Source organism: Castor canadensis, chromosome 15 (genome assembly GCF_047511655.1).
Source record: "Castor canadensis chromosome 15, mCasCan1.hap1v2, whole genome shotgun sequence".
Classification (NCBI taxonomy): domain Eukaryota; kingdom Metazoa; phylum Chordata; class Mammalia; order Rodentia; family Castoridae; genus Castor; species Castor canadensis.
Genome location: NC_133400.1, coordinates 47,788,995 through 47,814,923, shown reverse-complemented (window position 1 = coordinate 47,814,923; position 25,929 = coordinate 47,788,995). Strand labels below are relative to the sequence as shown.

The 25,929-nt window shown below is 50.1% G+C and overlaps 2 protein-coding genes and 1 long non-coding RNA gene across 5 annotated transcripts in view; 1 reads left to right on the top strand and 2 right to left on the bottom strand.

The window, feature by feature from the left end:
* Positions 1–346: 346 nt before the first annotated feature.
* Trim11 (tripartite motif containing 11) lies at positions 347–14,757 on the bottom strand. Of its 3 annotated transcripts, none has more exons than XM_020175698.2 (6): positions 14,107–14,757; positions 10,984–11,079; positions 10,211–10,441; positions 4,725–4,747; positions 4,531–4,649; positions 347–3,162 (listed from the first exon to the last, which is right to left on the bottom strand). In XM_020175698.2, exons 1-6 carry the CDS (start codon positions 14,512–14,514, stop codon positions 2,618–2,620), a joined length of 1,422 nt encoding a protein of 473 aa, XP_020031287.1. In that variant the 5' UTR covers positions 14,515–14,757; the 3' UTR covers positions 347–2,617. The 3 variants fall into 3 exon arrangements, with proteins under 3 accessions (XP_020031287.1, XP_020031288.1, XP_020031289.1); XM_020175699.2 differs by having other exon boundaries at positions 4,531–4,631; XM_020175700.2 differs by lacking the exon at positions 10,984–11,079.
* Positions 14,758–14,905: 148 nt separating this feature from the next.
* LOC141417440 (uncharacterized) lies at positions 14,906–18,765 on the top strand. The gene is made up of 2 exons (XR_012442004.1): positions 14,906–15,034; positions 17,617–18,765. It is a non-coding gene; the product is annotated as an uncharacterized lncRNA (long non-coding RNA).
* The window catches only part of Trim17 (tripartite motif containing 17), a 38,048-nt gene continuing 27,147 nt past the window's right edge, over positions 15,029–25,929 (bottom strand). The window contains exons 2-7 of the mRNA XM_074056079.1: positions 20,261–20,694; positions 19,019–19,114; positions 17,479–17,709; positions 17,006–17,028; positions 16,808–16,911; positions 15,029–16,393 (exon numbers count right to left, since the gene is read on the bottom strand). Coding sequence (XP_073912180.1) covers positions 15,843–16,393; positions 16,808–16,911; positions 17,006–17,028; positions 17,479–17,709; positions 19,019–19,114; positions 20,261–20,694 — 1,439 coding nt within the window. The 3' untranslated portion in view covers positions 15,029–15,842. The remainder of the gene's footprint in view (positions 16,394–16,807; positions 16,912–17,005; positions 17,029–17,478; positions 17,710–19,018; positions 19,115–20,260; positions 20,695–25,929) is intronic.

The window sequence follows — 25,929 nt, the reverse complement described above, 5'->3', positions numbered from 1 at the left end:
ACACCTCTTTTATTTCACAGTCTTGCCTTATTGCTCTGGCTAGAGATTCAAGCACTATATTGAATAAGAGTGGAGAGGAACTGTTGCCTTGTTCCTGATTCTAGGAGCATGATGGAGGGGGTGAATTTAACTAAGATGTATTGTAAGCACTTTTGTAAATGTCACAATGTATCCCCACTACAACAATATGATAAAAATAAAATTTTAAAAAGTGAGGGTGAATAATATACACACTGATACACAAAAATGGAGTGTGCTGCTAAAAGATTTGCTTTAGAAGAAACACTGAGGACCTTCCACAGGCTAAAAGAAATTGAAACCAGTTGCAAAAGCATCAAAACACATGTATTTTGAATACAGTTGAGTTTATTACTGGTCCACAATAGAAGGAAATCAACAAACACTGGAAACTAAACAACTAACTTCTAAACAGTCCATGTGTCAAACAGATCCCAGAAAATCAGGATGGGTATAGAGATGAATGAAAATGATACTACTGTAACAAAACCAATGGCATCCAGCAAAAGCAGAGCTTTTATTGTAGGACTCTCCAATGTTAGTGTGAGACTTGCCCCTGTCAGTGTGGGACTTGATCCTGGTCTTGTAGCATGGTCTTATATAAACTGTTTAATCTCTGTCACTGTGTGGTCATCTCCAGGACAGAACCTGGGTGTTCTCTATCATCGGCATGCTACATAGACTGGTGTGACCTACAGGGACCCATTAAGTCAGTGGTAGAGCATCTGGAATTACAGAATTGTAGAATTACAGGTATTTGGTTTTAGGAGTTATGAGTCTTTCCTTCCTGGATTTAGTCTCCCTCCACCTGTGGCTGGAGCTGTGAGCATACGATGGTGTCACCCAAGGCTCCCTAAGCCTGTTTGCTAGGGCCATTTTTAAAAAAATGGTATTTGTGTTTGGGTAGGTGGGAAGTATATCACATAAGCGAAGTCTAAAACCTTTTTGCTTTTAGGTTATTTTCCAGACAAGATCTCAATTTTACCTCAGACCTTGATCTTACCTCCACTTCCTATGTAGCTGGGATTATAGGTGTGAACCACCATGCCTGCCTACCAGGGTCAACTTTAAGCCCCAAGTGGTCAACTCACCTAGGGGTCATCAATAAGACTTAAGTCTCTAATAGAAGGCAAGCCATGGCCAGTATGCCTATGGTTCGAAGATGGCCACACTCACTCCACAACCAGAGCACCTGGCTTGAGGAAAAATGCCTTGTGGTTGCACCAACCTCCCAGTGATTTTTTTCCCCCTTTGGTAGTACTAGGGGTTTGAACTCAGGGTCTTATGCTTGTAGCCCCCTTCCCATGATTGACTGCTCCCTCCTAGTGATTGACTGCTATTGTTTCAGTGTGTGCAAATGTCACAGAATAGCCTCCCCCCCTCGAAATAAAGGTGTATAATGGAAGCATGAGCGGACATGTTAAATGACACGTAAAAGTGCTAATTAAACCCAAGTCTTGTTTACTAGACCTGAAAAAAAAATCCCTTGCCTGCTACATGTATTTGATACAAACGTTGAACAAAATGTCCTACATGAACAGCAGCTGGGTGTCTGGGACTTTGAACACTCCCCTGTTCTATGACCATCCTCTCCCTAGAGCCCACCATTGCCTGGCATGTGAGGGCACCCATCATTTACCCACAGGATAAGCAGGAGACAGAACTGCAGATGACAAAGTTTATTTAGAGTGGGAACACTATCCTTTCAATAAATAAAATGGAGGAATAAAACATCCCCAAACTAACACAAAAGCATTCTCCTGGGTCCTGGTGACTGGAGCTGTCTCTCTATGAGACAGGCAATTTAGGGTGGCGCACACACAAACCCTCACCAGAAAGCCACTTTGGATCCCAGGGAAGTGTTTTCAAGCGCTTGGGGCATGCTCAGGGTTTCAGAACAAAGGTGTGTCCACAAGTGTCGTTTCCGAGTGCTACTGTCAACCTCGGGCCCCATACATCTGCTGAACAGTAATCTCTGCACACAACACTTATTTATGGTTGTTTACTTCTGTTTGCTCTCACTGGCTCCCTTAGATCATCTCCTCTCTAGAGACTGCTGTCCCTAATTCTACACCAACCACATCCAGGGTGGTGATGACTCCTACCGGCCCTCTCACTTATAGGACCAAACCCATAAGTAGGCTTGGAGCTGGCTCCCCACTCTTAGCTACCTTACCTAGCATCTTCACTGAGCTGAGGTGCCTGGGACTTTGCAGGGGTGGGAGGGAGAGTGTGCAACAGGATGCAGCCTGAGGCTGCTGGAATAGTACAGCCCTGTGTTCTGTTTCTGGAGGGGCTGGTGCCATTCCTGGAACCTTGGGACACAGGTGCTAGGGCTCTAGGGCTCTGTGCTTTGATAAGGCTGCTGGTGCTAATTGGCACCCCTGGCCTGGAAGGGACCCATGGGAAGTTCAGAGCCTGCTCTGTACAGCCTCCCAGAGTCAGAATCCAGGATTCTCACACACATTCAGAAAGGCACTATGTGTTCCTCCCACTACTCCCCCCTCCCAGGTCCTCCATGAGGCATGAGGCTGAAGGACCCAGAAGCCAGGATAAGGGGCCAGGAAAGGTAAAGAGACTCCTCTGACAATGTGAGTCACTAAGGAGCTAGGGCATCCCCAGGCCCAACTTTTGGCCTACATATGGTCATAGGGGTTGGGCTGCTGGACAGAGGAGAAAAGAGGGGCCGGAGTGTGCCAGAGAAGGGGGTCTCAGGGAAGATGAACAGCAGCGACCCATCAGTTGCACTGTAGAATGACAGACGTCCAGCCTCATAGTCCAGAAAGATTCCCACACGCCTGGGAGGGTCCCGGAGTGGGGAGAAGGCTGGCTCTGTGGAGGTGTAATAGCTCCCCAGGAACACCAGGATCCAGAACCCATTGCCGGCTGACAGCTCCCCCTTCTCTTTCCGGTTGACATTCTCTCTGCAAACACCCAGGGCCCAGCTGGCACGGTCACCAACTTCTACTTCCCAGTAATGGCGGCCCGAGGTGAAGCGTTCCTTGCCTAGTACACAGGGGCCAGGGTCAAAGCGCTCAGGACTGTCTGGTAGGGCCTGCCGCTGCTCACCCCGCTGCACACTCCTTCTGTCCTCAGACAGGACCAGCTCAGGGTTGGCAGTGTCTGGGTCCAAGGTCACATCCCCTGTGGAGAGGGGCCTAAGGTTACCAGAATGGTGGTGTCCAAGCCAGCACCCATCTGCTCATGTGTTGGCCAAATCTCCCTGTTGGCCTGTGCTACTGTCTGCAGGAGGCTCGTTTCCCCTCACCACCTGCCCCCAATGAATAGCTTTTCCTCCCTCAAAAAATAACACCCAACAGCTTATAGTTGCAACACAGAATGTTCTAGAAATTGGTCCCCATTTCTGGGTAAGATGAGAGGAGGAAATCTAGTTTTTTATATTTGTTCTTTTTTTCAATCCCAAACTGAAGCCTGTGAGTTTTGGTCCCACTTTCACAATGAGCCCCCATTAGGTGCCAGAACATAAGAGAACCTTTCAGGAGAGGACAGGTGGCTGTCCTGACCCTGACCACATTCCCATGTGATTTCTTATCAACCTCCAGGCTGAGGGTAGCATTCCCCTGATAACTAGGGTATAGCAAGAAAGAGATCTGATCTGTATCCCTGACTCCTGGCCTGGTGATTCTGAACAGCCTTTAGCATTTCCCAGTAGGAGCATCTTTTGTTATTCACAAGGGGCCTCTTATATCACACATGAGCTTATGCTACTGAGGTAACACAGGTAGAGTCCCTGCACAACCTCAGGATGGGGCTGGTCACCAGAGGACCAGTTGTGGGACTAGAGGGATGGAAATCTCAGCCCCACCTTTGGGGAGGGAAAAGGGGTTAGAGGCTGAGTTTGATCACGGATAACCAATGATTTAATCAACTGTGCCCACAGAATGGTACCTCCCTAAAATCTTCTAACTGATGAGGCTCAGGGTTAGGGAAAACATCAAGGTGCTAGGAGGGTAGTGCCCAGAGAAGGCATGGAACTTCCATGCCCTTCCCCAAACCTTGCCTTACATATCTCTTCCTTGGATGTTTTTTAGTTGTATCTTTTATAAACCCAGTAATAGTAAGTAAAGTGTTAACCTGAATTTTGTAAGCCACCCTACCAAATTATCTAACATGAATGATTTGCTAGAGTAACTCACAAAATTTATAACAGGTGCAACAGAAGTGCAGGTGGCCCCCAGGTCTCTGAAGGGGGAAGGGGAGGAGTCTCATGGGGCTGAGCCCTTAGCCTGTGGAGGTCTGATACCTTTAGGGAGATAGCACTGGAACTGAACTGAATCACTAGATGTCTGATGGAGTTTACAAAATTGGTAACTGCTTAATTTGGAAAATGCCCAAAGAACTGGTGTCACATATGAGTAGAGAACACTTTCCCAAGAACCCACTGTCCTGACCTGGTGCCCTAGGGCACGGAACATGATACTACTGGCTGCCTGGGATTCTTGGTGACTCCCCTCCCAGGGCAATCCAGTCACTTGAGGACTCCATACCTACCTCGAAACCTCTGCAGGGTCTCCACCAGCCCTGGGACCCTGCACACGGTCCTCAGCTCCATAGGTACCACCTCTGGAGGTTGCAGCTTCACGTCCTGAACCCTGCAGGGGATGGCCCAGCTTCACCATCATGGCTGGCAGCTGGCCCCACCCACATCCTGCCCACCTGCCCTGGGAGAGGTCAAAGGCTCATACCTGCGCAGGGAGTCCTTAATGTCCTGTAAGAGGGAAAAAAATATACATACTCAGTACCAGCATCTGTCATCTGATCTTGAGGGCTCCTCTCCACCCCCTAGAACCTTAATCTGTCCCTCTATCTGGGCCATTTGAGCTCTAGGCAGCAATATACAGGTAAGATGAGAAACCCATCTTGTGAATGAACAAAGGCCTGGAGCGTGGGGCAACAGTACTGAGTTAGGGTGTGGCCCAGCCATGTAGGTCAGGCCCTAATACCTGCTCTCACTCAGAGAACACAGAGTATTCAGCTACCAGCTACTCCCCCATTCAGTCTCAACTGGATCCCTGTAATGCCAGGGACAAGTCAGCCACATGTCCTGGCCTCCAGGAATGGGGTGGTGCTTTGTAAGGGTGCCTCTGTGACACCAGCCCTGCCTTGTGGCCAAAGAGCTTCCTCTTGCTTCCATTGCCTGCCCTGCAGGTACCCTGGCTCAGCCCCATGCCTGGATGTTTTGCCTTCTTGTGTTGCACCATCTGATCTGTGACAGCATCTTTTTATTTTTTTTTATTTCATTTATTCATATGTGCATACAATGACTGGGTCATTACTCCCCCCTTCCCCACGTCCCCTCCCTTTCCCCCTACCCCTCGCTTCCAAGCGAAAACTATTTTGCCCTTATCTTTAATTTTGTTGCAGACAGAGTATAAACATTAATAAGGAGGACCAGGGGTTTTTGCTAGTTGAGGTGAGGATAGTTATATAGGGAGGTTCCTAATATTGCTTCCATGTACATATATGTGTTACTTTCTAAATTGATTCTTCTCGAACTAACCTTTTATCTAGTTCCTAACTGTGACAGCATCTTAATTCAGAGTCTGGAGCCAAACTGTGTTCTTCCCTCCCCAAATCCTTATGCTGAAGTCCTAACCCTCAGAATGTGACTGTACATTTGGGGTGGGCCCAACCCAACAGGACTGGTGTGCTGTAAGAGGACACAGACACAATGGGATGACCATGTGAGGACATAGGAAGATGGCCATCTACAAACCAAAGAAAGAGGCCTCTGGATACATGAATTGCTATGGTGAATGTCCTCCAAGAGTTCATGTGTTCTGAACCCTGGTCTCAGTGTGGGAATGTTAAGAGGTGGTGTGACCTTTAACATGTGGGGTCTAGAAGGAAGTTATTGAAGTTCTTACTCTTAGAAGGAAATAATGTATTTAATTCTCATGGGGCCTGGTTGGTTCGCACAAGAGAGTTGTCATAAAAGAGTGAGCTGGTCCTTCTCTGTCTCATCATGTGATCACTACCTCTTTCATGCCCTTACATTGTGAGGTGATATAGCCAAGGGAACCACCACCAGAGCTGGAACATGCTGTTTGGTATTTCAGCATCCTAAACATATTGCTTTTATTTATAAAGTACACATCCTCAGGAATTTTATAGCAACAGAAAATAAATTAGCACAACAACCCTGCTGACACACTGATCCTGAACTTATTTGTTGTTTAAGGCATCCAGTCTGTGGTACCTCATATAGCAGACGAGCTGACAGATAAACCTAGTAATGGGGAAGGCAGCTCTTGGGAAGCCTGGTCTTTTTAGAACAGTACTCAATGCATGGCAGGGATCCAACCCACACTGTGAAATGAATGAAGCCCACACTCTATATTCATTGTACTGCACTATGCACTGCTACCAGGTCAGGATGCAGAGATAAGTTAAGATATAGTCTCTGTCATGGGGTTCCTTGCAGGTGGGAGAAACAGGTCACATAGGACTCAAAGAGATAGAGACTTACAGGAGGGTTCTGAAAACCTGAGGTGAATTCACTGGTATGTGCAAAGTGCTGGGGGCACTTGGAACCTGGTGTGTGCAAAGCAGCTAGAAACCTGTCCTTTGTTGTTTCACTGGGGGTAGGTGAAACATCTGTCCCCCTGCTCATTTGGAAATAGTTGTGTTGGTGGTCATGCAGCCTGGGCAGGTGGCTAAAGAGGGTCTTCCCTGTTGGAATGAGATGAGAGCCTCAGCTTCCAGGGAAGGATTTGCCCTCATTGTAGACCACAGTCACTCCAGGGCAGGTGGCAACTTGGACATGTCCATTTAGGAAAATCACTATGCCACCAACAGACCTGGAAGGGGCTGCCAGGAACTGTATAGATTCCTGAATGTCCCCAAGCTCTCACCTCTATTGAGTGCCACGTGTCCCTGGGTGTCAGGAACCAGACTGCAGACCTCCTACTGACCTGGTGCCAAAGGCACAAATCTACCCCTGCTTCCCTCCCTCACATCAGCACACAGCTCACAGGGACAGTGCTGCAAGGCTATGCTCCTGCCTTCAGCAAGTGAGCTAGGGCAGCTCCAGGCAGGCAGGCGGGAGGGGGGGGGCAGGGCCCTCCCAGCAGTCTACCAGGTGGACCAAAGATGGACAAGGGGACAAAAAGGGCCAGGAGGAGGGGGCTGAGAGGTAGTAAAGGAGAGAGGAGCAAGTGGGAAAGGGGGAACAGGTGGAAGAGGGTGTTGCAGGTCTTGGTTGGGGAGGGGGGACACAGGTGGGAGAATAGGTAGAAGAGGGTGTAGCAGGCAGGGATGGGTGCAGCAAGTAGGAGGGGGCACTGGTGAGGGAGGCGTAGTGGATACATATTGGTGGGATAGCAAGTGGAAGTAGGGCAGACAGTTGAAGCCACACTCCCTTCCTACTCAATGACTTAGCTGTGACTCAAATCTTGTCTTCACATAGACCCCTATGTGCCCCCATTTCCAGATTATCACTTTTTCCTAAAACATTCCTGGCATTTTGGTGTCTTATAGCTCAGAAGGGTGAGCTGTAAGATAATAGCTTATATTGTGGTTAACAATGTTGTATTAGTATTAAAAATTTTAGGGCTGGAGGAGTGGCTCAAGCGGTAGAGCATGTACCTAGCAAGTGTGAAGCCCTGAAGTTCAAGCCCCAGTACCACCGAGAAAAAAAAAAAAAAATCAGGGTATGATGGTACATACCTGTAATTCCAACTACTCAGGAGGCAGAGACAGAATGATGGTTTAAGACCAGCCTATGCAAAAATTAGTGAGAGCCTATCTAAAGAACAAGCAAGCTGAATATGGTGGTATATACTCATAATCTCAGCTACTCAGGAGGCCAAGGTAGGAGGTACTTGGCTAGTCCAGATAAAAGTATGAGACTCTATCTGGGAAAACAGCAACAAAAACCTAAAAAGGCTAAAAGACTGGAAGAGGGGCTCAAGTGATAGACCACCTGCCTAGTAATCACAAGGCCCTGAATTAATGCCTAGTACTACCTCCTCCCACCCCCAAAAGAATTAAATTATCTCAAAGAGAGGTTTTTGAATGAACTCACTACAAAGAAATGACAAATGGATTAGATGATTAACAACCCTGATTTAATCAATGCACAAAATATGCACACATACTAAAGCATCACACTGACCCCATAAACAACGAAAAAATTTAAAACACAAAACCCTTCCCACATTCCTAACATCTCAGCCTGTTTGTCCTCCCTGGGGCTTCTCCTCACTTCCTGAACACCAGAGCCCCACTTTACTAACACATGACTGTCTTCATTCCTCTATGCCTCCTCAATTCCTCCCTCCAGAGGCTCAGGGAGCCACTCAAGTTTCCCAAGCTCCAACTGTCTTGACAGCTCAGGAAAGGTCAAGGGTTAAGCTGAAAGTTCTAGGATCTCTTCCGGGTCCCTGAAACATCTGTTTGAGTGCAGATGGCTGCTCTCTGGGCTCTAGGCCTAGCAATCACATACGGTTTCCTACACCATGCCAGGCATAGAGGCAAGTTTCATAATATCTGTGGGGCAAAAAATCCAGCTGAGCCCCAAGGAAGTGCTATAGCAGACACTGCAGCCTGAATAGGGCCTCTCAGTACAATTACCCCCTTATTCTCATCAGTGCCCACTTGATAGGTAGAGACTGAAGCATGGAGCCTATGGGCCGAAAGCCATTTTCTTCTTCACCTGACGTGCCATTGAGTCCAGAGGGGAAGGATGCCAAGTGTTATTGCTTTAGGGGCACAAAGTCAGAGAAAAGCTGGCTTTGTAGGGCTAGAGTCCACAGCTGGAGAATTCTCCCAAAAGCAGGGGAGAACAAGCCCCCCTGTTCTCACACAATCTGGTGTGCATTTGTGGTCTGAATGTCCCCAAAAGCACACCAGATTTAATCCCTCCTGTGTGGTAGTAAGGTGATCAGATCGTGAGGGATCTGCAGAGTCCCTGCCAGATGTAGCCCCTTGACCTTGACCTTAAGACTCCTGGTCCGACCATGAACTGAAATAAACCTCTTTTCTTTATAAATTACCCAACCTCAGTTGTTATAGCAATCGAAAATGGACTAAGAGGACGCTCTACAATGAAGACACTCAGATGTCCAAGGGGTGAGGACACAGCAGAGTATGGGCCCAAGGCTGAGAACACAAGAGTGGAGGCAGGATTCCTAAGAGGGACCTCTTGGGGTTCCAGCTGAGGGTGGGTGATCCAATGCAGCCACAAAGTGGGACAAGGGCAGGAGGGTCCCCCACAGCTGAAAAATATCACATGCCACCCCCAGATCAGGCATGCCAAACAAACATCCACTATACTGTGTCCACACAGAACGGCAACCCTGGTTAGCCTGAGAAAATGGGAAGATGAATGCTGTAACCTTCATAAGTACAATGTCCTCAGGTTGTGAGATTCAACTGAGGATTCAAAGTATTTTTTTTAAAAAAAGATGTCTGTACTGAACATGTACAGGCATTTTTTTCTTTTCATTATTCTCAAACCAACACAGTACAGCAACTATTTACATAGCATTTACACTGTATTAGGTATCACAAGTCACCTAAAGCTGTCTGAAGGTATATGGAAGGATATGCATAGGAGATCAGCAAATACTACACTATTTATAAAGCACTTGAGCATTCCTGCATTTTGGTATCTTCATGGTCCTAGAATCTATCTCCCACGGACACCAAAGGACAACCATACTTAAGAAAAGCCATGTTTAGGTATAGGGAAGAACACCTCCTTTTCTTTTCTTCTCACCAGGTTTTGGGTGGTAGACTACCAGGTACTTGTCTTAGCCCTGCTGACATTTTACAGGTGAGATGGACAGGACAGGCCCTTGCAGACATGTAGCTTCTGAACAACCTCTGCCCAGTGCTTCTTGCATTTTCTCATTCTCCATCCCATGTATGATCCATTTGTCTCCAGCCCATTGTGACTGGTGGGGTGTGTTGTGTGGCATATCCAGTGAGCAGTAGGGAGGGTGGCAGTGGGGAATGTAGTGTGGCCACCAGGGTGGGCAGTGTGAACATGGGAACCTGCATATGTTTGGCAGCAGGGGCCATGCTGCATGTCTTGGAGTAGCCTCGTGTCCTGGGGCAGCCCTGCAGTGGGGAAAGCACAACAAGCATATCTGAGAGCGTAAGCAGTGTGTCCAGCAGTGGGGATGTATACCCTGTGGCGACAAGGACACCTTGCCCATCTGCTCACCTGCAGCAGCCCCAGCGCTGGCAGTTGGCAGCGGCCTTCAAGTTCAGCAATGAGTGCAGCTAGTTGGGCGCTCTGCTGGCCAAGTCTTGTGGCACTCTCACGCAGCCGGGGCAGCACCTCTAGCTCTTCCTCCTCTAGCTTCTGCAGCAGCTTCTGCTCTTCCTCGGCCAGCAGACGACGCAGTCGCTCGAACTCACCCAGCACATTCTGCCTCTGACTCTCTACCATCTTCTGCGAGGTGCAAGAGCAATAGTTGAGGCCAGAATTGGAACAAGATCCCTAGACCCACAACTTGGGGCTGCCCAGACCCCAAACTTACCCCTTGGTGCTACTTAGGCAACAAATCTAGACCTGGGGCCACCTAGACTCCAAATTCACTACTAGTGGCTGCCCAGACTCAAAATCTGCCACTCAGGCCCCGATCTACCACCAGAGGTCAGGTAGCCCAGAAACCCACATAGGGCCCTCTCACACCTGGTCTCTCCCTGATCTCCAAATACATCCATGAGGCCCCTCCTGCCTGGTCCCTCTTCCACTCCCAAATCTATCACCCCAAGCATGCCAGGACCACAGGATGAGTGCCCGAGGTCAAGACACCTCTCCCAACATGTGTGCCATTCGTCTCTTTCTTAGACACACTCACACGCAGTCCTCCCTTCCTCACCCATCCTGGCCTGACCTCAGGGGGTCTCAGTGAGGCCAGTCTGGAGCAGTGATGGCTGCTGTCCTCCCGTAGCCCCCACTGCCCAGGACCCCCTCTGCCTGGCACCTGCCTGCCACAAGGCACAGGTCTCCTCAGCCTGGGCTTGGAACAGCAGTGCATCCTCCATTTGTTTCCGCAGGTGCTCCAGTGACTTCTCCAGCCTCCCCTGGGACAGAGACCAGGAAGAGCCATTAGACCCTCACCCAGCACTGGGACCTTTCAGAAGTCTGATTTTCAATTCCTGACGTCTGCCCTGAGTTCTTCCCCATTGGACAGGCTAAAAAAAGAATGGGAGAATACGATGCCCTCCAACAGGTGTACACTCTTGCAGAGGGCAGCAGCCCCGTCCTTGTCTCCATGGCTGAAACCCCAACCTCTTTCCCACTACTCATCAAGGATCACAGCGGAGCCTTTTCCTTTTTCTCTCACGGGCATATATTTCCAATTATCAACCTTGCTGCCCTACCCTTAGCCCTGCTTACCTTTGCAAAGCTACCAGCTTGTTCCTTGGCCACCCTACATGTCCAGAGTCACTCAACAGGACACAGTGACCTCTTCCCTCCCACTAAGCTGGCTCTGAAGGTGTTCAGCTCTTTTTTCTACAAGCCACTCAATCCTTCTCTTTTCCAACCTGTTGGTTCACCAAGTCAGATGCTATGACCTGAATGTTCATCCCCCAATACCCCTGAGTTGAATACCTAACCCCCTAGATGATGGTGTTAGAGAGTGGTACTTAATGAGCTTGTGAGGGTGGAGCCTCATGAACAGGATTAGTGCCCTTATATAAAAGGGACCCAGGGAACTCCTGCCCCTTCCTCCACCTGAGGACAGAAGAAGGGCACTAATCCTCTATGAACCTGGTAGCAGCCTTCACCAGATATAGAATCTGCCATGCCTTGACCTGGGACTTCAACTCCAGGACTGCAAGCAATAGATGTGTGTGATTTAAGACAGGCTAGAGTATGTGTTATGGCCACCCACAGACGAGGGTGACTTCCTGACTTCCCGCCTCACCTTTTCTCCAAGCCCCTCAATATCTTGCTGCATTTTCAGTTCCAACATAAGGCACCCTGGGAGGACATAATTGTATTATTCTTCCTTGTTCTAATTTCATATTTCCACTTTTTCTCAGTCCGATGTACCACACAGTGACAGTTCTATCAACAGGTGACTTGGTAACCTTATGCTTGGGTCTCCCATATGGGTCTGTTTATTTCAACCCCACATATTTATCAGTTACGCACCCTGTGCCGGCCATACCTCTTCTCAGTGTCCCTGGCTTGACTACTATCTCCATCTGTGTTTTAGATGGACCAAGGTGCCAGGAGGTTCTAGAAATCTGTCCAGGCGGCAAGGCTAGGACCCTGCTTCATGATGGATAGAGACTGACTGGCCAGGATATTGAGAGCAGCAAGGATGTGTCCGGCTCCTTTCAACCTCTTTGGGCTCAGCACTCATGTAGGCTATAGCTGGAGCTCCAGACCAGGGTCACTGTCACGAGGCCCCTATTCTTGATGCTCCAGCTTCCTAGGGCCTGAATACCTGTTTCCTGGATCCCATCATACACATCCTCAGCTGAGAGCTTCCAACTTCTGCCTCAGTCTCTCCACAGCACTTTCCAGTTTTCATTTTTGAGAACCGAAAACAGCATAAATAATGAACAAGAAGTGCCAGGACATATCTGCTCTGGTGAGGACCTCAAGTTTTGGTTGCCTGCATCTCTCTACCACTTTAGGACACAATGAAGCCTTTCTATGCTGGGTGTGGTTGGGAGTTTGGATCTTGGGGCCTTGGGATGGGTCTAGGTTCTTTCCTGCCCTGCTCTTCATCTTAATCCTATGCTAACCTTTCTTGAATTTCCCTGATTCTGCCTGACACACAATCCAGAGAATCTGGGATTGGGTATGGCTCATTCATGACCCCAGGGTGACAACCAGGCAAGGAATGTGTTTGTCACTGACCCATGGGCCCATCTCCCCATGGGGTCCAGCACAGCCTGGGTAACCACATCCCCTGCCCTGTGAGTAGAAGAATGGGTTCCACTGGCAGACTTGCGCTTTCTAGACCCACTGGTGGCAGGTAAAAGCAATTTGTTAGGGCATTTGTCAGTATTGACATAAAGTAGGCACTTTCATAATAAAAAGGGACAGAATCCCCCATCTCTAAATATGCCCATTTGGATTTTTTGAAGCTGGAGGCAACCAAGTAAAAGCAGGTGCCGAAGAGCTAACTGCCTAATGCAGGACATTAATTACCCAAGACAGAAATGACCTCCCTTGATATTAGCCCCCCTCCTATATATCCTAGTCACTTTCCAGTTTATCAGCACTGGAAGCAATGACTGTGTCCCGTCACTGTTCCCAGCCTGGGGCTCTGCTTTGGCTTCCCAAGGACTTCAGTACTGGGCACAAGGCAGATCTCTGTTACCCACAATGCTCCATGGCACAGACAGAAGGTCCATCTAGGAACAGCTGCCTGGACCTCCTCTTTCTGCTTGCTTTCCTTGCTCCAGACTCCTTTCTAGCCAGTGGCCATTACAACATCCCAAAGAGCCCTGCCAGCTTCACTGCTTGGTTTCACCTTCCACAAACATTCTTCCTCCCCCCACCACCCAGACTGGCCCCCACTGTCCCAGTCTCACAAAGGGATTGGCCTGGGACAGGTGGTTTCCTCAGCCCACCAGCAACCTTGCGCTACCCCACGCTTACCGAAGAGGCCAAGGACAGAAGGTATCCTGAGTTCCTTAACCAGAAGGAGCTCTACAATCCACCCTGCCTGGGACACAATAGGCCTCAACCCCTCCTAAGCCTACGATGGGCTGTGCTCCGAGCTCTCCAGCCCTCTGGCGACCCTGCGTGCCACCCCTACTTTCGGCAGTGTCTCCCACTCCCCTGTCAGCCTGCCACGCCCCCAGTCCTCGGGTGACCTTGTTTCCCCAACCCCCGCCAAGACAGGCTGCGACCTCCATCCCAGCCAGGACTGACTGCGTCCCCAGTCCCTAGCTTCCCTGGCTACCCTGCGTACCCTCTCAGGACAGGATGCGACCCAAGGCCCCCCATCCCAGGCGGACAAGACTAGCAGCGCCCTAACTCCCCCTACAGCAGGCCGGGATTGGCTACGTCCGGAGCTTCTCTGCCCAGGAGTAGACCGCGGCCCTGCCCGGGACAGGTTGCTCTAGGTCTCTGGGACGCACCTTGAGGTCGTCAGCCGCGTCCTGCAGCGGGCGTACACGGTGCGCCCAGTGCTCCCCCGAGCGCTCGCAGGAGGCACACAGCAGGCGCAGCTCGTCGCCGCAAAAGGAAGCCAGTGGCTCGCGGTGCGCTGCGCACACGCCCTGAGGGACTGGCGATGGCGGGTGCAGGCGCCGAGCCATCTCAGCCATCTTGGCGAGCGGACGGTTGGGTCTCAGGTTCCTCTGCGGGGACAGCTCGCGACACTCAGGGCACGCATAAGGGCCCTCAGGCTGGCCCCAGCAGCGCCGGATGCATTCGCGACAGAAGTTGTGTCCGCAGTCGGTCATCACCGGGTCCGTAAAATAGTCTAGGCAGATGGCGCAGGTGGCTTCTTCCTGGAGGTTGGTGGACAGGTCGGGGGCAGCCATGGCGCGGGCGGAGCGGAGGAAGGCGAGGCTCTCCACCCAGTCAGGCAGCCTGGACTGTGGAGGCTTCCGCCACTGCCGAGGGGACGCGGGACTCCAGATCCTCAGGGGGCTGCAAGCGCAGGGCTTCGGGTGCGGTGGTGCAGGATGGTGCAAATTCCAGGGGTATGGGACTCAAGTCCTCCTTGGGACTCCGGGTACACCAGAGTCGCAGAGCTCCCGGGCGCCCGCAGGAAGAGGAGCTGTAGCGGAAGCCGGAAGCGGCTTTTTTCTTTTTCTGCATCAGATTGGCCGCAGCCTGTCACGCGGCCCGAGGGCGGGACAAAATTGGAGAAGTTCTTGGCAGTGGTCTGACGTCGTCGCTGCTACCCTCCTCCACGTCCCACCTCCACATCGTGCCGCGCGCACTCCAGTTGTCACCTGGTTCTACCTCACCCCCTGCCCGAGGGAGGGATGATGTGCAGAGGAATGTGGAGGCGCAGGGAGCGGGCTTTCTGCACACTGAAGGACGCGGAAACTCTGGGTGAGGGAACTCTAGCAGTTTTCCTGTGCGCTCTCACCCTTAGGTCCTCACCCCCTGCCCGCGAACCCAGGACCAGTGTCCTCAGCCCTCTCAAGTGCTGTACGTCACTTCCGGGACGGGGTCATCTGTCGGAGTGATTGGAAATGGGAAATGAGTCTGGGGTGACGCTCCACGGGCCCAGATCCTCAAGTGGGAATCACATTGGAGGCATGCGTTGTTCAAGAGCACCCTCTCGCTCGAGGAAAGAGTACATTTAATGTGCATTTTGGGGTGCTAGTGACTTATAGGGCTGAGGGTGAGGGGTCTTAGGGAGTGTTAGGAAAGGGTGCTGGAGGATGGAGAGGCGACCTCCCCGCCCAAATTACCTTACTGTCTTTGGATTTTGTTGTGAGCAACTTAACGGGATCAGAAGGGGTGGGGTCTTTACTCAGTGAAAGACCCAGTAACCAGAGGAGGGCACAAGGGAAAGCCAGGGGCCAGTGAATTAGCACATTGCAATGCTGGGGGTGGGGCGGGGCAGGAAGCAAGGCTGAACAAAAAGAAACCAAAAACAAGGAGACCACACTGTGCCTGATGTTAGGGTATTTAGAAATCGGTCCACTCGGAAATGTTGAGGCTCTTTGCAAAGTTACATGTATGAAGCATCTGTCAATATAGTCTCTCAACATTTGACTAATCATGTGTAGGGATGGCTCTCAGCGCCATAGGGAGAAGCTTGGCAGGTGGCCATGGTGATCAAAGGTCCTGCCTTTGGGAGAGTCCAGGGCACTTACAGCATCTCTACCCCCCACACCCCACGCCTAGGCCTCTATCCCTTCACCCACATGGTCACCGTGGAGATGACCATCTGGCCTGATTTCGGAGCCCCCAGGCAGAAGAAGGGCTGCAGGGGCCGGGGGAAAGTGGCCTGGGAATAGGTGTGCAAGTGAGATCCGTCATTCACGCTGTAGAAGGACAATTCTCCAGCCTGGAAATCCAGGAAGACTCCCACGTAACTGGGAGGGTCCATCAGTGTGACAGGGGAGGAGGCAGACATCAGGGATAAGTGCTTCTTCCCCTTGGACAGCTGCACCACCCAGAACCCATTTTCAGGCAACTTGGGCACCCTGTCCTTCCGGCTCACATTGTCTCTGCACACACCCAGGGCCCACAGTGCATCCCCAGTAAGGTTCATGCCCACTTCCCAGTAATGCCTGCCAGAGGAAAAGCTCTTCTGGCCCACAGCACAGGGGTAGGCCAGAAAGCGATCCTTGCTGTGGGGTGTGCTGCTCTCTGGCATGGAGCTCAGGTAGCGCCTCTGGCGGCTCTCGTACAGAAGAAGGTAGGGGTAGGCTGAAGTGGGGTCCGGCACTACTTCTTCTGCAAACAGACCAGAGAGAAAAGTGGTCAGAGGTGGGAGAACCAGAGCCCTAGTAGTCCTGGAGCAGATAGTGTCCAAATGTCCCCCTCTTCTCCCTACCTCCCAAAGGCCTTCTCTCCCTGAGTACAGTTGCGAATCAGGGGTTACCTAATGGCTTTATGCCATTTGATAGTGAGTAAATGAGGGTAAACAGGTCAGACAATAAGCTTAATTTAGTAGATGGACAAAACTAGGAATAAGCCAAGCCATGCAGCAGGCGGACTACCCAGTAATTAATTGGGCAGTGCAGTTTAAGACATATCCCCCACCTCACCCCTGTGGGTAGTTCTAGTTTTCCTGAGAGGCACTGGAGGTAGGGTGGGGCATTGCTGAGGCAATTATGACCATGGTCTAGGCTCTGGTTCCCCACTTACCTTGGAAACCTTTGAGCACCACTATCTGTCCAGGAACTCTGCACACAGTTCTGAGCACCGTGGGGAGGGCCACCTCTGGGTACTGCACGCTTAAGCTGTTCTTCCTTTAGTAAACACAGACTCATGTCCCCTCTAGCCTTATATTCAGCCCTTTCTCACTTACCTCTGCCATTGCCTCCACTGAGGGTGATTACATACCTGGCCAACGTGTCCTTCACATCCTGAAACAACAGGAAGGGAGAGCTGAGCTCTCAGCTGGCCCCACCTCAAAACCAGCTCTGTTATCCACTTCTTAGGTACAGACCAAAGTAGGTCCTTTGTCAGACATACCCTTCCCAGAAATCGAGCTCTGTCATCTCCCCAGAATCTTTTTCTCACTCCCACTGGGAGATCTTAGGGTTTAACCTAACCCCAAGATTAGATAACCTAACCCCTGAATCATATCTGGTCCCGAGCATTCAGTTAAGGGACACTTCACCTGTACTATGTTACAGCAGCCCAGGCTACCATAGAACCCTTCTGTTGGGCTGCACCTGGGCCTGAGCTCATACCTTTATGCCACACCTCCATACCACAGTAATTTAAACAGGTGTGTTGTACTGGGTGGCTGGTGCACAGTTCTGAGGACATTCAATGTTGCCCTCACCTGCTGCCACATCTGTTGGCCTCACCTGCAGCATCTGGAGGGGCTCCTCCTGGCTCTTGTCCTCCAGTTGCAGGAGCAGCAAGTGCAGGGAGTGGCTCTGTTGGTCCAGGGAGGCCTTGCTGACCTGCAGCCTCGCCACTGTTTCCTCTTCCTCCTTCTTCAGGGCCTGGAGGAGCCTCCGCTCTTCCTCCACCAGGAAGAGGACCACCTTCTGGAACTCCACCAGGATGCGCTCTCTCCGTTCCTTCACTCTGTCCTGCGGAGGCAGGGACCCTCACCTGGCTGGCCGTGAAATATGGCTCTAGGAGGGACAGCTCTGTGCTAGGACACTATGCGTCTCCCTTGGGCCCCTGGTAATCCACAGAACTCCAGCCAAGTTCTTTAGTTGGGAACCAGGGGCTTCGATACACTACCCAAACGTTGGTGTGCCCTGGCACTGATGGGCACAAAACATACCACCCCAAAGTAGGCCACTTAGGCAGGCATGCAATATAAAAGTATGAGAGGATGGTGTCTGTGACCAGCCTCCTGCACTGGGCCCCAAAAGACCAGGCTATAAGTCAGAGTGATATCACCCATGTCACCAAAGCTGTTGACCGGAACTCCTGAGAAACCAGGATTACAGAGATAATAACCAAATTTCCCAAACAGACCATGATCAACAGGATCATGAAATTAATCCTTACACAAAAATAACCCAAGATAACCTGGTGTTAACCAATCAGTTTTTTCCCTACTGTTCTGTCTCCCTGTCCCTGTCTTATTATAAGGAAGGTAACTTTGAAACAACAAAATCCATTTTTGTGCTTTTGTTAGCATTTTTCTGTCTTTAAAACCAACCTCTGCTTAGCCCATGCATATCCTATTTTATGAAGTATTGCTTGGTTCTAGAATCCAAAATAAAACCAATTAAGATGTTTGAACCAGGCCAGGCACCAGTGGCTCATGCCTGTAATCCTAGCTACTCAGGAAGCAGAGACAGGAGGATTGAGGTTTGAAGCCAGCCCCAGGCAAATAGTTCAAGAGACTCTATCTTGAAAAAAAATTACAAAAAAGGACTGGCAGAGAAGCTCAAGTGGTAAGAACACCTACCTAGCAAACATAAGGTCCTGGGTTCAAGCCCCAGTGTCGAAAAAAAAAAAAAGATGTTTGAACTAACTAGCTGGGTACAGAGGTTCACAGTTATAGTCCCAGCTACTCTGGAGGCTGAAGCAGGAAGACCATTGAGCTCAGTAGTTCAAGGCCAGCCTAGATAATATACTGAAACCCTGTCTCAAAAAAAAATCTTTAAATTAAATGTGTTGTAATTTCATCTTCTGACAAGCCTCAAATGGTCAAGAAGGCTCTACTGCCTGAGTTTCATTTTTGTGTGAGGTCTTTCCTTCCCACTCATGTGTGTTTAACTAAAAAAATCATCTTTTCCCCTCCTGTTGACCTTAGTTTAGTTCTTAGGCCAGCCACGGACATTGGAGAGGAAGAACAAGTGTTTTTCTTCCCTGCTTGGAAGCCACTGGAGGCAGGGATGGGAAGAGCCTCTTAGGGCCCCAATAGCCTTGGTTACCCACCTGCCACTCGGTTAAGGTCTGTTCCTCCTTGACTTTTAGTGTCTCTGTTTTTGTCACCTCTTCTCGAAGGTACTGCATGTCCTCCTCCATCTTCAACTGTGGGATGTACAGAACCACAGGATTTGGGTCACTGGATAACCTCCTTCCCGCCCAAATCTGGATTGTGGTCTCTGAAGCTGCATTGATCCCACAGGCCCTCAAGCACAGGAAATCAGATCATCACCCCTAAACAGGCCACTTTGGCAATGAAGCACTTCAAAACAAAACAACCCAAAATGTACTACTTTGGCATAAGAATTATTTTGAGCTAAAAGCACTTAAAAAAAATAGTGCAGTTTCAAGAGTCCTTTTTTGTTCCTAAAAGCAGGAGGGAAAAGAGGGAAAATGTCCTCTAGGTCCCAGGAGAAAAGTAACTGCCCTCATCACCAAGGACAGGAGGTGGACATTGAGAGAAATCTATACAGACAAATCTTGTTAAATGAACCCTTTTCCTCCTGGTCACTTTTCCACTCCATAACCACCCAAGTGCAAGCCCCTTTACTTGTGACTTTTCAGTTTCCTCCTTTTGGTCCACATTTTAGGGTAGTTGTCCCTTGGAGTCTAGAGGGACCGATTCCAGAACCTGTGTACTCTTGTGATTCTAGGCCTTTTACTGGGGAAGGTATGAAGATGATGGTGGTATTGCTCTGTCTCTAGGGCCCAGCTTACCAGCAACTCAGGCCTGCTTTCTCCTGTGCAGTGCCTAAGTGCATTTGTGGTAGGGCCAGGCCACACGGACAGCCTAGGTCAGGAAGTGGAGGCTGATGATAAGACACTCCGGTCACTCATGCCGGCTCACTAGGGTGGACACATCAGGCCAAGGGCCTTGGAATTGGAGCCAGTGAGGTGACCAGTGATAGAGCATTTGTTGACTCTTATCACTGTTGGTCCAGACCTTGCAGGCCAGGTCACCCATTTGTTTTGTCCTGGGAGCAAGAGGACACTTCCACTGTGTGGTCCTGCCTGTGAGGTGATTTGTGCTGCTCCTTAGCCCTGCCTTGTTTAACCCCCAACCCACAAACACTCCCATTCCTGGGCACCTCACCAGTCTGGCTCCTGGAAGTCTCCTCCCCAGTACTAACCTGGGCCCCTTATCCCCTGGATGCTCCTCCTCATTCTCTGATTTGGGCCCCTTGTTCCCTCCCCCATGTTGACATGGGCCCCTTCCCCTGGACACCCCCTGTCCTGGGTCCCACTAGCCACCTTGTACTCCTGTACAGCCTCGTCCACAGGTAACACCTTGTGCAACCGGTGCTCCCGGGACTCCCTGCAGACGACACAGATGGGGTTCTGGTCCTCCTCGCAGAACAGTTTGAGGGGCTCCTGGTGCACCTGGCACAGGTCCTGCTTCTGCAGCCCGGGGTGCTGGCGTGCCATTTCAGCCACCTTGGTCAGCAGGCGGTTGGGCCGCAGGTTCTTCTGGGGAGACATTTCCCTGCACTCGGGGCAGGGGAAGGACCCCTTTTGCTTCTTCTTCCCCTTCTTGCCTTTCGCCTGCTCCCAGGTCATCTGGATGCACTCCCGGCAGAAGTTGTGGCCACAGGTGGTCATCACAGGGTCCGAAAAGTAGTCCAGACAGATGGAGCATGTGGCCTCCTCTTGTAGCTTTCCGGCAAGTTCCAGGGCATCCATGGCTCCTGGGCAGATTCAAGGTGAGGGTTTCCACTGTAACTCTTAGGGAGTGGCTGGGTCTTAGTACTGGTGTGTTGGCAGGCTCCCCAGCTACCTACTGTGTAGGGTTACAGATGAGGACAAAAGCTGGTGTTCAACTAGGGAGGGTCCACAGCTGTCATTTTTAGCCTTGTTAATAACAGCAAAAATGCCTCTTGGAAACTTCATAGACCCTCTTTGACCAAATACTAGATAGGCTCCTCCAACTCCTGTCCACTGAGTCTAGACTTGGTCCCATCCTGTCTTCAGCCTGCCCAGCCATCTTTGCAGAGAATACTGCTGAGTTGCCCCCACACAGACACCTGGTCAAGTCCTCATACATTCTTGAGGTCTGAGCCTTTGACCTGCCTTTTGGGCAGGAGTTCCCTGTGAGATCAGTTTAGTTAAAAGCTGCCTACCCAAGAAGTTTCCTTTTCCATCCCCTGACTCCTGACCTAAAGTCCATCTTGCTGCTCTGAGTGGAGCCCATCTCTCCCCTAAGGTGACACTCCTAGAGGCTAGAATAAAGTCTTTTAACAAGTGTCAGAATAGTATTTTCTTTAATAAAACTCTGGTACTAACAGGAAACAAGAAATTTAGGAAGAACAGAGATCTTTTCCACTAATGAACGAAGTGCAGTGCAGAAAAGAAGCGTGTGCATATACACACATGCACACAAAAACAAGTGCTGCATGCACACACGTGCGTGCACATGTAAATACAAACATCACACACAAATGTTCACACATGTACACAACACCTGTGCTCATGTCCGTGCACACAAACACGTGCATACTCACAAAGGCCACATACAAATGCATGTCCACATTAAAAATGTATGTATACAGAAAACACACATACACTTACATGCACAAACACACCACAAGCAAATATGTAAACATACATACACCACATGGATACACATATATGTGCACAAACCTGCCATGGAAGACACACAGGCACACGTGTACACACACAGACATGCATGCACAGGACAACCCTTGGGGTCTGAATACTGTACTTGTGACCTCTTGCAGTGGAGACCCACAGCCTTCCCCTTCCTACTTCACAGGGTCCTTATTAGGACTGATTTAGGGAATGGATTTGAATCTCCTGTCTAAACTTGAAGTGCTTTCCGCTGCTCCCCTCTTCTCAATCCCTGAAGCCACAGCATCTTTGGATTCCACAGATGTTTCTGACTGGGTGCCTCATTAATTTTATGAGCACTTTCTGCCAGCACAGCACCTGGCATTAGCTCTCCCTGTCCTCGGTGAGAGTCCTAAGTTGGGGGGACACTTGGCGAGAAGCTGGGGCAGGGTAGGCATAGGGGTCTGCTCAGGCTGGGGCAGAGAAGGTCCTCAGGACTTTTGTTACCTACAGTGCTGGGAATATTCCTTTGTCAAGGAGGGGTCACCCAGGGAACTCATGAGGTCAGAGGGGCCCACGGCTCCCACTGTGACCCTCCCCAGGGACAGGACGGCTGGGCGTTCTAGGGCAGGGATGGACCTGAGGTCTTGATCTAAACATAGCGAAACAGTACTCACAGGGGAGGGGCCTTACACTGCGCCAGGCGCCAGAGCCCTGCGCGCCTGAGACCCAGAAAGGCTGGGTTTACCAGCGGAGCCGTTGCAGGATGACTGTTGGGAGGTCAGATGGCTGTTGGGAAGTCGCAGGGTCTTTCTGGCATCATTGGGGTGGGGGCGGGGCTTTGGGAGGGGGATGGGAACAGAGGCGGGCCTCGCTGGCCAGGGGTGGGGCTTGCGGGAGTAGAGCAGGAGATGGGCACTGGAGATGGGGGTGGGAGGGGGGCAGGCTGTAGAGCTTAGGTGTCTGGTGGAAAAAGGCAGACGAGGCATTGCAGTAGCTGGGGTGCCGGCAGGGGACCTCTGTGCCTAAGGTTGGGTTTGCTGTAGGGGAGGCAAGATAGGAGAGGGGTGTAGGATTGAGAAGGGTTTGCTGAGGGTGAGGGAACTTACTGGGTGAGGGGTGAGGGGTGAGGGGTAGGAAGGAATTAGGGCCTAGTTAGTATGGAGGGTTGCAGGGCAGAAGGCCGGGTAGGAGTGCTTACTGCAGCAGAGGGCATACGCCCCACTGAGAGTGGGTGAATGGAAGTCCTGGTTGGGGTGAGGTGAATGTTAGGATTGACAGTAAGACCTCCATGTTAAGACCAAATCCCTTCACAGGTGGTTTGCCTTTATCTCTGGTTGGGCGCCAAGGACAGTTGAGCAGACAATGACCTAACCACAAATTTTCTTCCTTGGTTGCTCAGCAACAGCATCCGTAGTGACTTTCTTGGTACTTTTCCAACAGACCCCTGTATCTACTTCAAGCCTGTGTGTGGCAGTGGGCTCTAGCTCTCTTGCTGGGGACTCCCTCCTCAAGCTCTCTTTCCAGGATAAAGCCTGTGCTGATGTTGGGCCACCTCCTACTTATCCTTCTGTGTGTCTCTTCAATCTTAACAGTGAAGGGAGTCACTGTGGGCAGGTGGCAGAAGGCAGGGCAGGTGCCTCCTTAGGGAGAAGAGTTACCTGGAGCAGGGACAGGTGTCTCTCCAGTTATCTCAGCATGCCCTCTAGGGTAGAAGGGAGGAGGGGTGGGAATCCAGTTTTAGGCAGGAGGATACTAGCCCCTGGGGCCTGAAGTGGGGGTTAGGAGATGAGATGGGTGTCCTGTGAAGTAGCAGATGTTCTTGCCAGTGCTTGCAAGTGGCTTTTTTTTGTTGTTTTTTTGAGATGGGGCTCGATTTGTAGTGGATTGGGTTTGAATTCCTGCTATCCTCTTGTCTCAGCCTCCCCAGGTGTGCACAAGATCAACAGATCAACAGGCTTGTTTGTTTCCTTGGTACTGGGATTTGAACTCAGGGCTTTATGCTTGCTAGGCAGGTGCACTACCATTTGAGCCACTCCACCAGCCCTTCTTGCAGTTGACCATTTTTGAGATAGGATCATTTTTTATGTCCAGGCTGGCCTGTACCACATCCTCCTATCTGTGCTTTCTGGTGTAGCCAGGACAATAGGTATGCACCATAGCACCCAATCTTTGGTTGAAATGGAGTCTTGAGAACTTTTTCCTGGGGCTGGCCTTGAACTATGATCCTCCTGATCTCTGCCTCTAACTAGCTAGGATTATAGGCGTGAGCACCCAAACTGATCCCTTAGCAGATGGTTTTGATCAGTGTCTAGCCAGTTGCTGCTGATGCCTGGAGTCTTAGTCCTGAGTAAGACTGAACAGATGAGGAAACTGAATCTGGGGTTATGTGGAGGAGGGGGAGGAGTGGACAGGGAAACAGAACCCCGGAAGGCTAAGCAGCACTGGCTAAGCACACACAGGGTGTGTGGGATGCAGGTATAAGCAGCCTGGCTGCGAGTGTAGACAGTTGACTTTCCCAGAGCCCACTGGGCTGGAGTGTGTCTTCAGCTGTCTCTCCTCACTGACATACATGGTCAGGGCCTGCCATTCAGCCCCTGGTGCAGCAGGCAGTGGGAAGGGGGTAGGTGCCTGTTGCTGATTCTACCCCCACCCCAAAGTCTCTGACTGATACTTGGGTATCTTTTACATCAGTGGGGGAATTCTGGACTGAGGGCTTACTTCAGAAAACAGAATCACAGAATTAAAAAAAAAAACTAACAAAAAATTCAAGTAAACACACAAAACATTAGCCCCACCATGAACCATGAATATAACTGCCCACACCAGCTTCTTGCTGCATTAGCTTCCTGCTCAGGGAGAAGCAAATCAGTTACTAAGGCACTGCCTACCCAACACAACAGACAATACCGTAAACCTTAAAGACAGTATTTGTGGAATAAGATATAGGGAGAATTGAACTACATTCTATATCAATTTTTGGAATCATTTCCACAGAGCCATGGAATCTTGGTGTTGGAAGGCCCTCACGTTGCAGAGTCTACTTCCCTTGCCAAAGCAGAATCCTTTTTGCCACAACCCTGGTGGTTGGCAACGAATCTGTAAGCGTTTTGCTACAGTAACAACAGCCAAAGGCTCAAGGCAGCAAGAATTATTTCTGATATCCACAATATGTGCATTGTGGGCTTTTTAGGCAAGGGATTGGGGAGAATTTTTCCTCTACTCTGTTAGGTTTGTAACTGAGGCCTGTGAAAGAAACTGGAAAAAGATTATCAGGATAAGGCATACACATTTTATATTATGTTTTGTATTTTACATCCATGGGAGCTTCAAAGCAAAGAAGAGGTGGTTAGACGTGGGGCTTTGTATCATTTCAACAAACTGATAAATTGTGAAGAAGTGACAAGACAGGAAGAAAGGGATTAGACTCCTGGGGGTAAATCATGGGAAAGTGACTAGCACATGTATGTAGAAACTGACAGTAGAGAACAATTTTCTGTAGACATCTTGGGTGCTGTATCTGGTAATATAGGTTCTCTTTTGGTGGGGGGGGGGTGTGAGCACCTCTGTGTTGTGAGTGTTCCAGGTTTTTGGTGAGTTGAGCAAAGATTTGTACAAAACCCACAGAAGTAGCAAGCAAAGCATAGACTTACTGAAAGTGGAATGCACTCCTGCAGGCAGAACTAGGCCTGGGTGAAGAAACTCAAGGCCCCGGACTCTCTGGCAAGATTGTAATTAGAGGCAGAAGCTGGAGCTGGGTGAGAGCTGCAAGGGGCATCCCTCTTATGATTGACTGCTTTGACTGACAGAATATTAAAGAATTTATTTTTGACTGTACATGTTGCTACTCATAATGCATTCTGTTATAATTATATGCATGAGATGCAGTCCATATATATGAAGGTTTAAGTAGGGGGGTGTCTCCAAAGGTCATCTGAGGACAGGTTCGCCAACTTTCAGTTGCATGTGCTAGCTCTGGGACCTTTCCTTTCTGCTCAGACATCCTGTTTTATCGTGACATAGCAGCTATTGAGTTAACCACAAAAAGTGGTTTTTAAGGATGTTTCCAACCATATGTCTCCTAAAGGGGGCATGTTCTAGGTATGACTTTTATGATATTTTATCTGGTCAGTCTCCACCCCATCTTTTTTTTTTTTTTTTGAGGTACTGGGTTTGAACTCAGGGCTTACACCATGAGCCACTCCACCAGCCATTTTTGTGATGGGTTTTTTCAAGATAGGGTCTTGTGAACTATATTCTCAGGCTGGCTTTGAACCTTGATCCTCCTGATCCCTTCCTCATGAGTAGCTAGGATTATAGGTGTGAGCCACTGGTGCCTGGCTTCTACCCACTCT

Excerpts from the sequence above, each read along its gene's own strand:
- Trim11 (XM_020175698.2), bottom strand. The coding sequence starts at position 14,514 with ATGGCTGCCCCCGACCTGTCCACCAACCTCCAGGAAGAAGCCACCTGC. Across the intron at positions 10,442-10,983 it reads AGACCTGTGCCTTGTGGCAG|AAGATGGTAGAGAGTCAGAG; the intron begins GCAGGTGCCAGG and ends TGCACCTCGCAG. Across the intron at positions 3,163-4,530 it reads GACCCTGCAGAGGTTTCGAG|GGGATGTGACCTTGGACCCA; the intron begins GTAGGTATGGAG and ends CCCTCTCCACAG.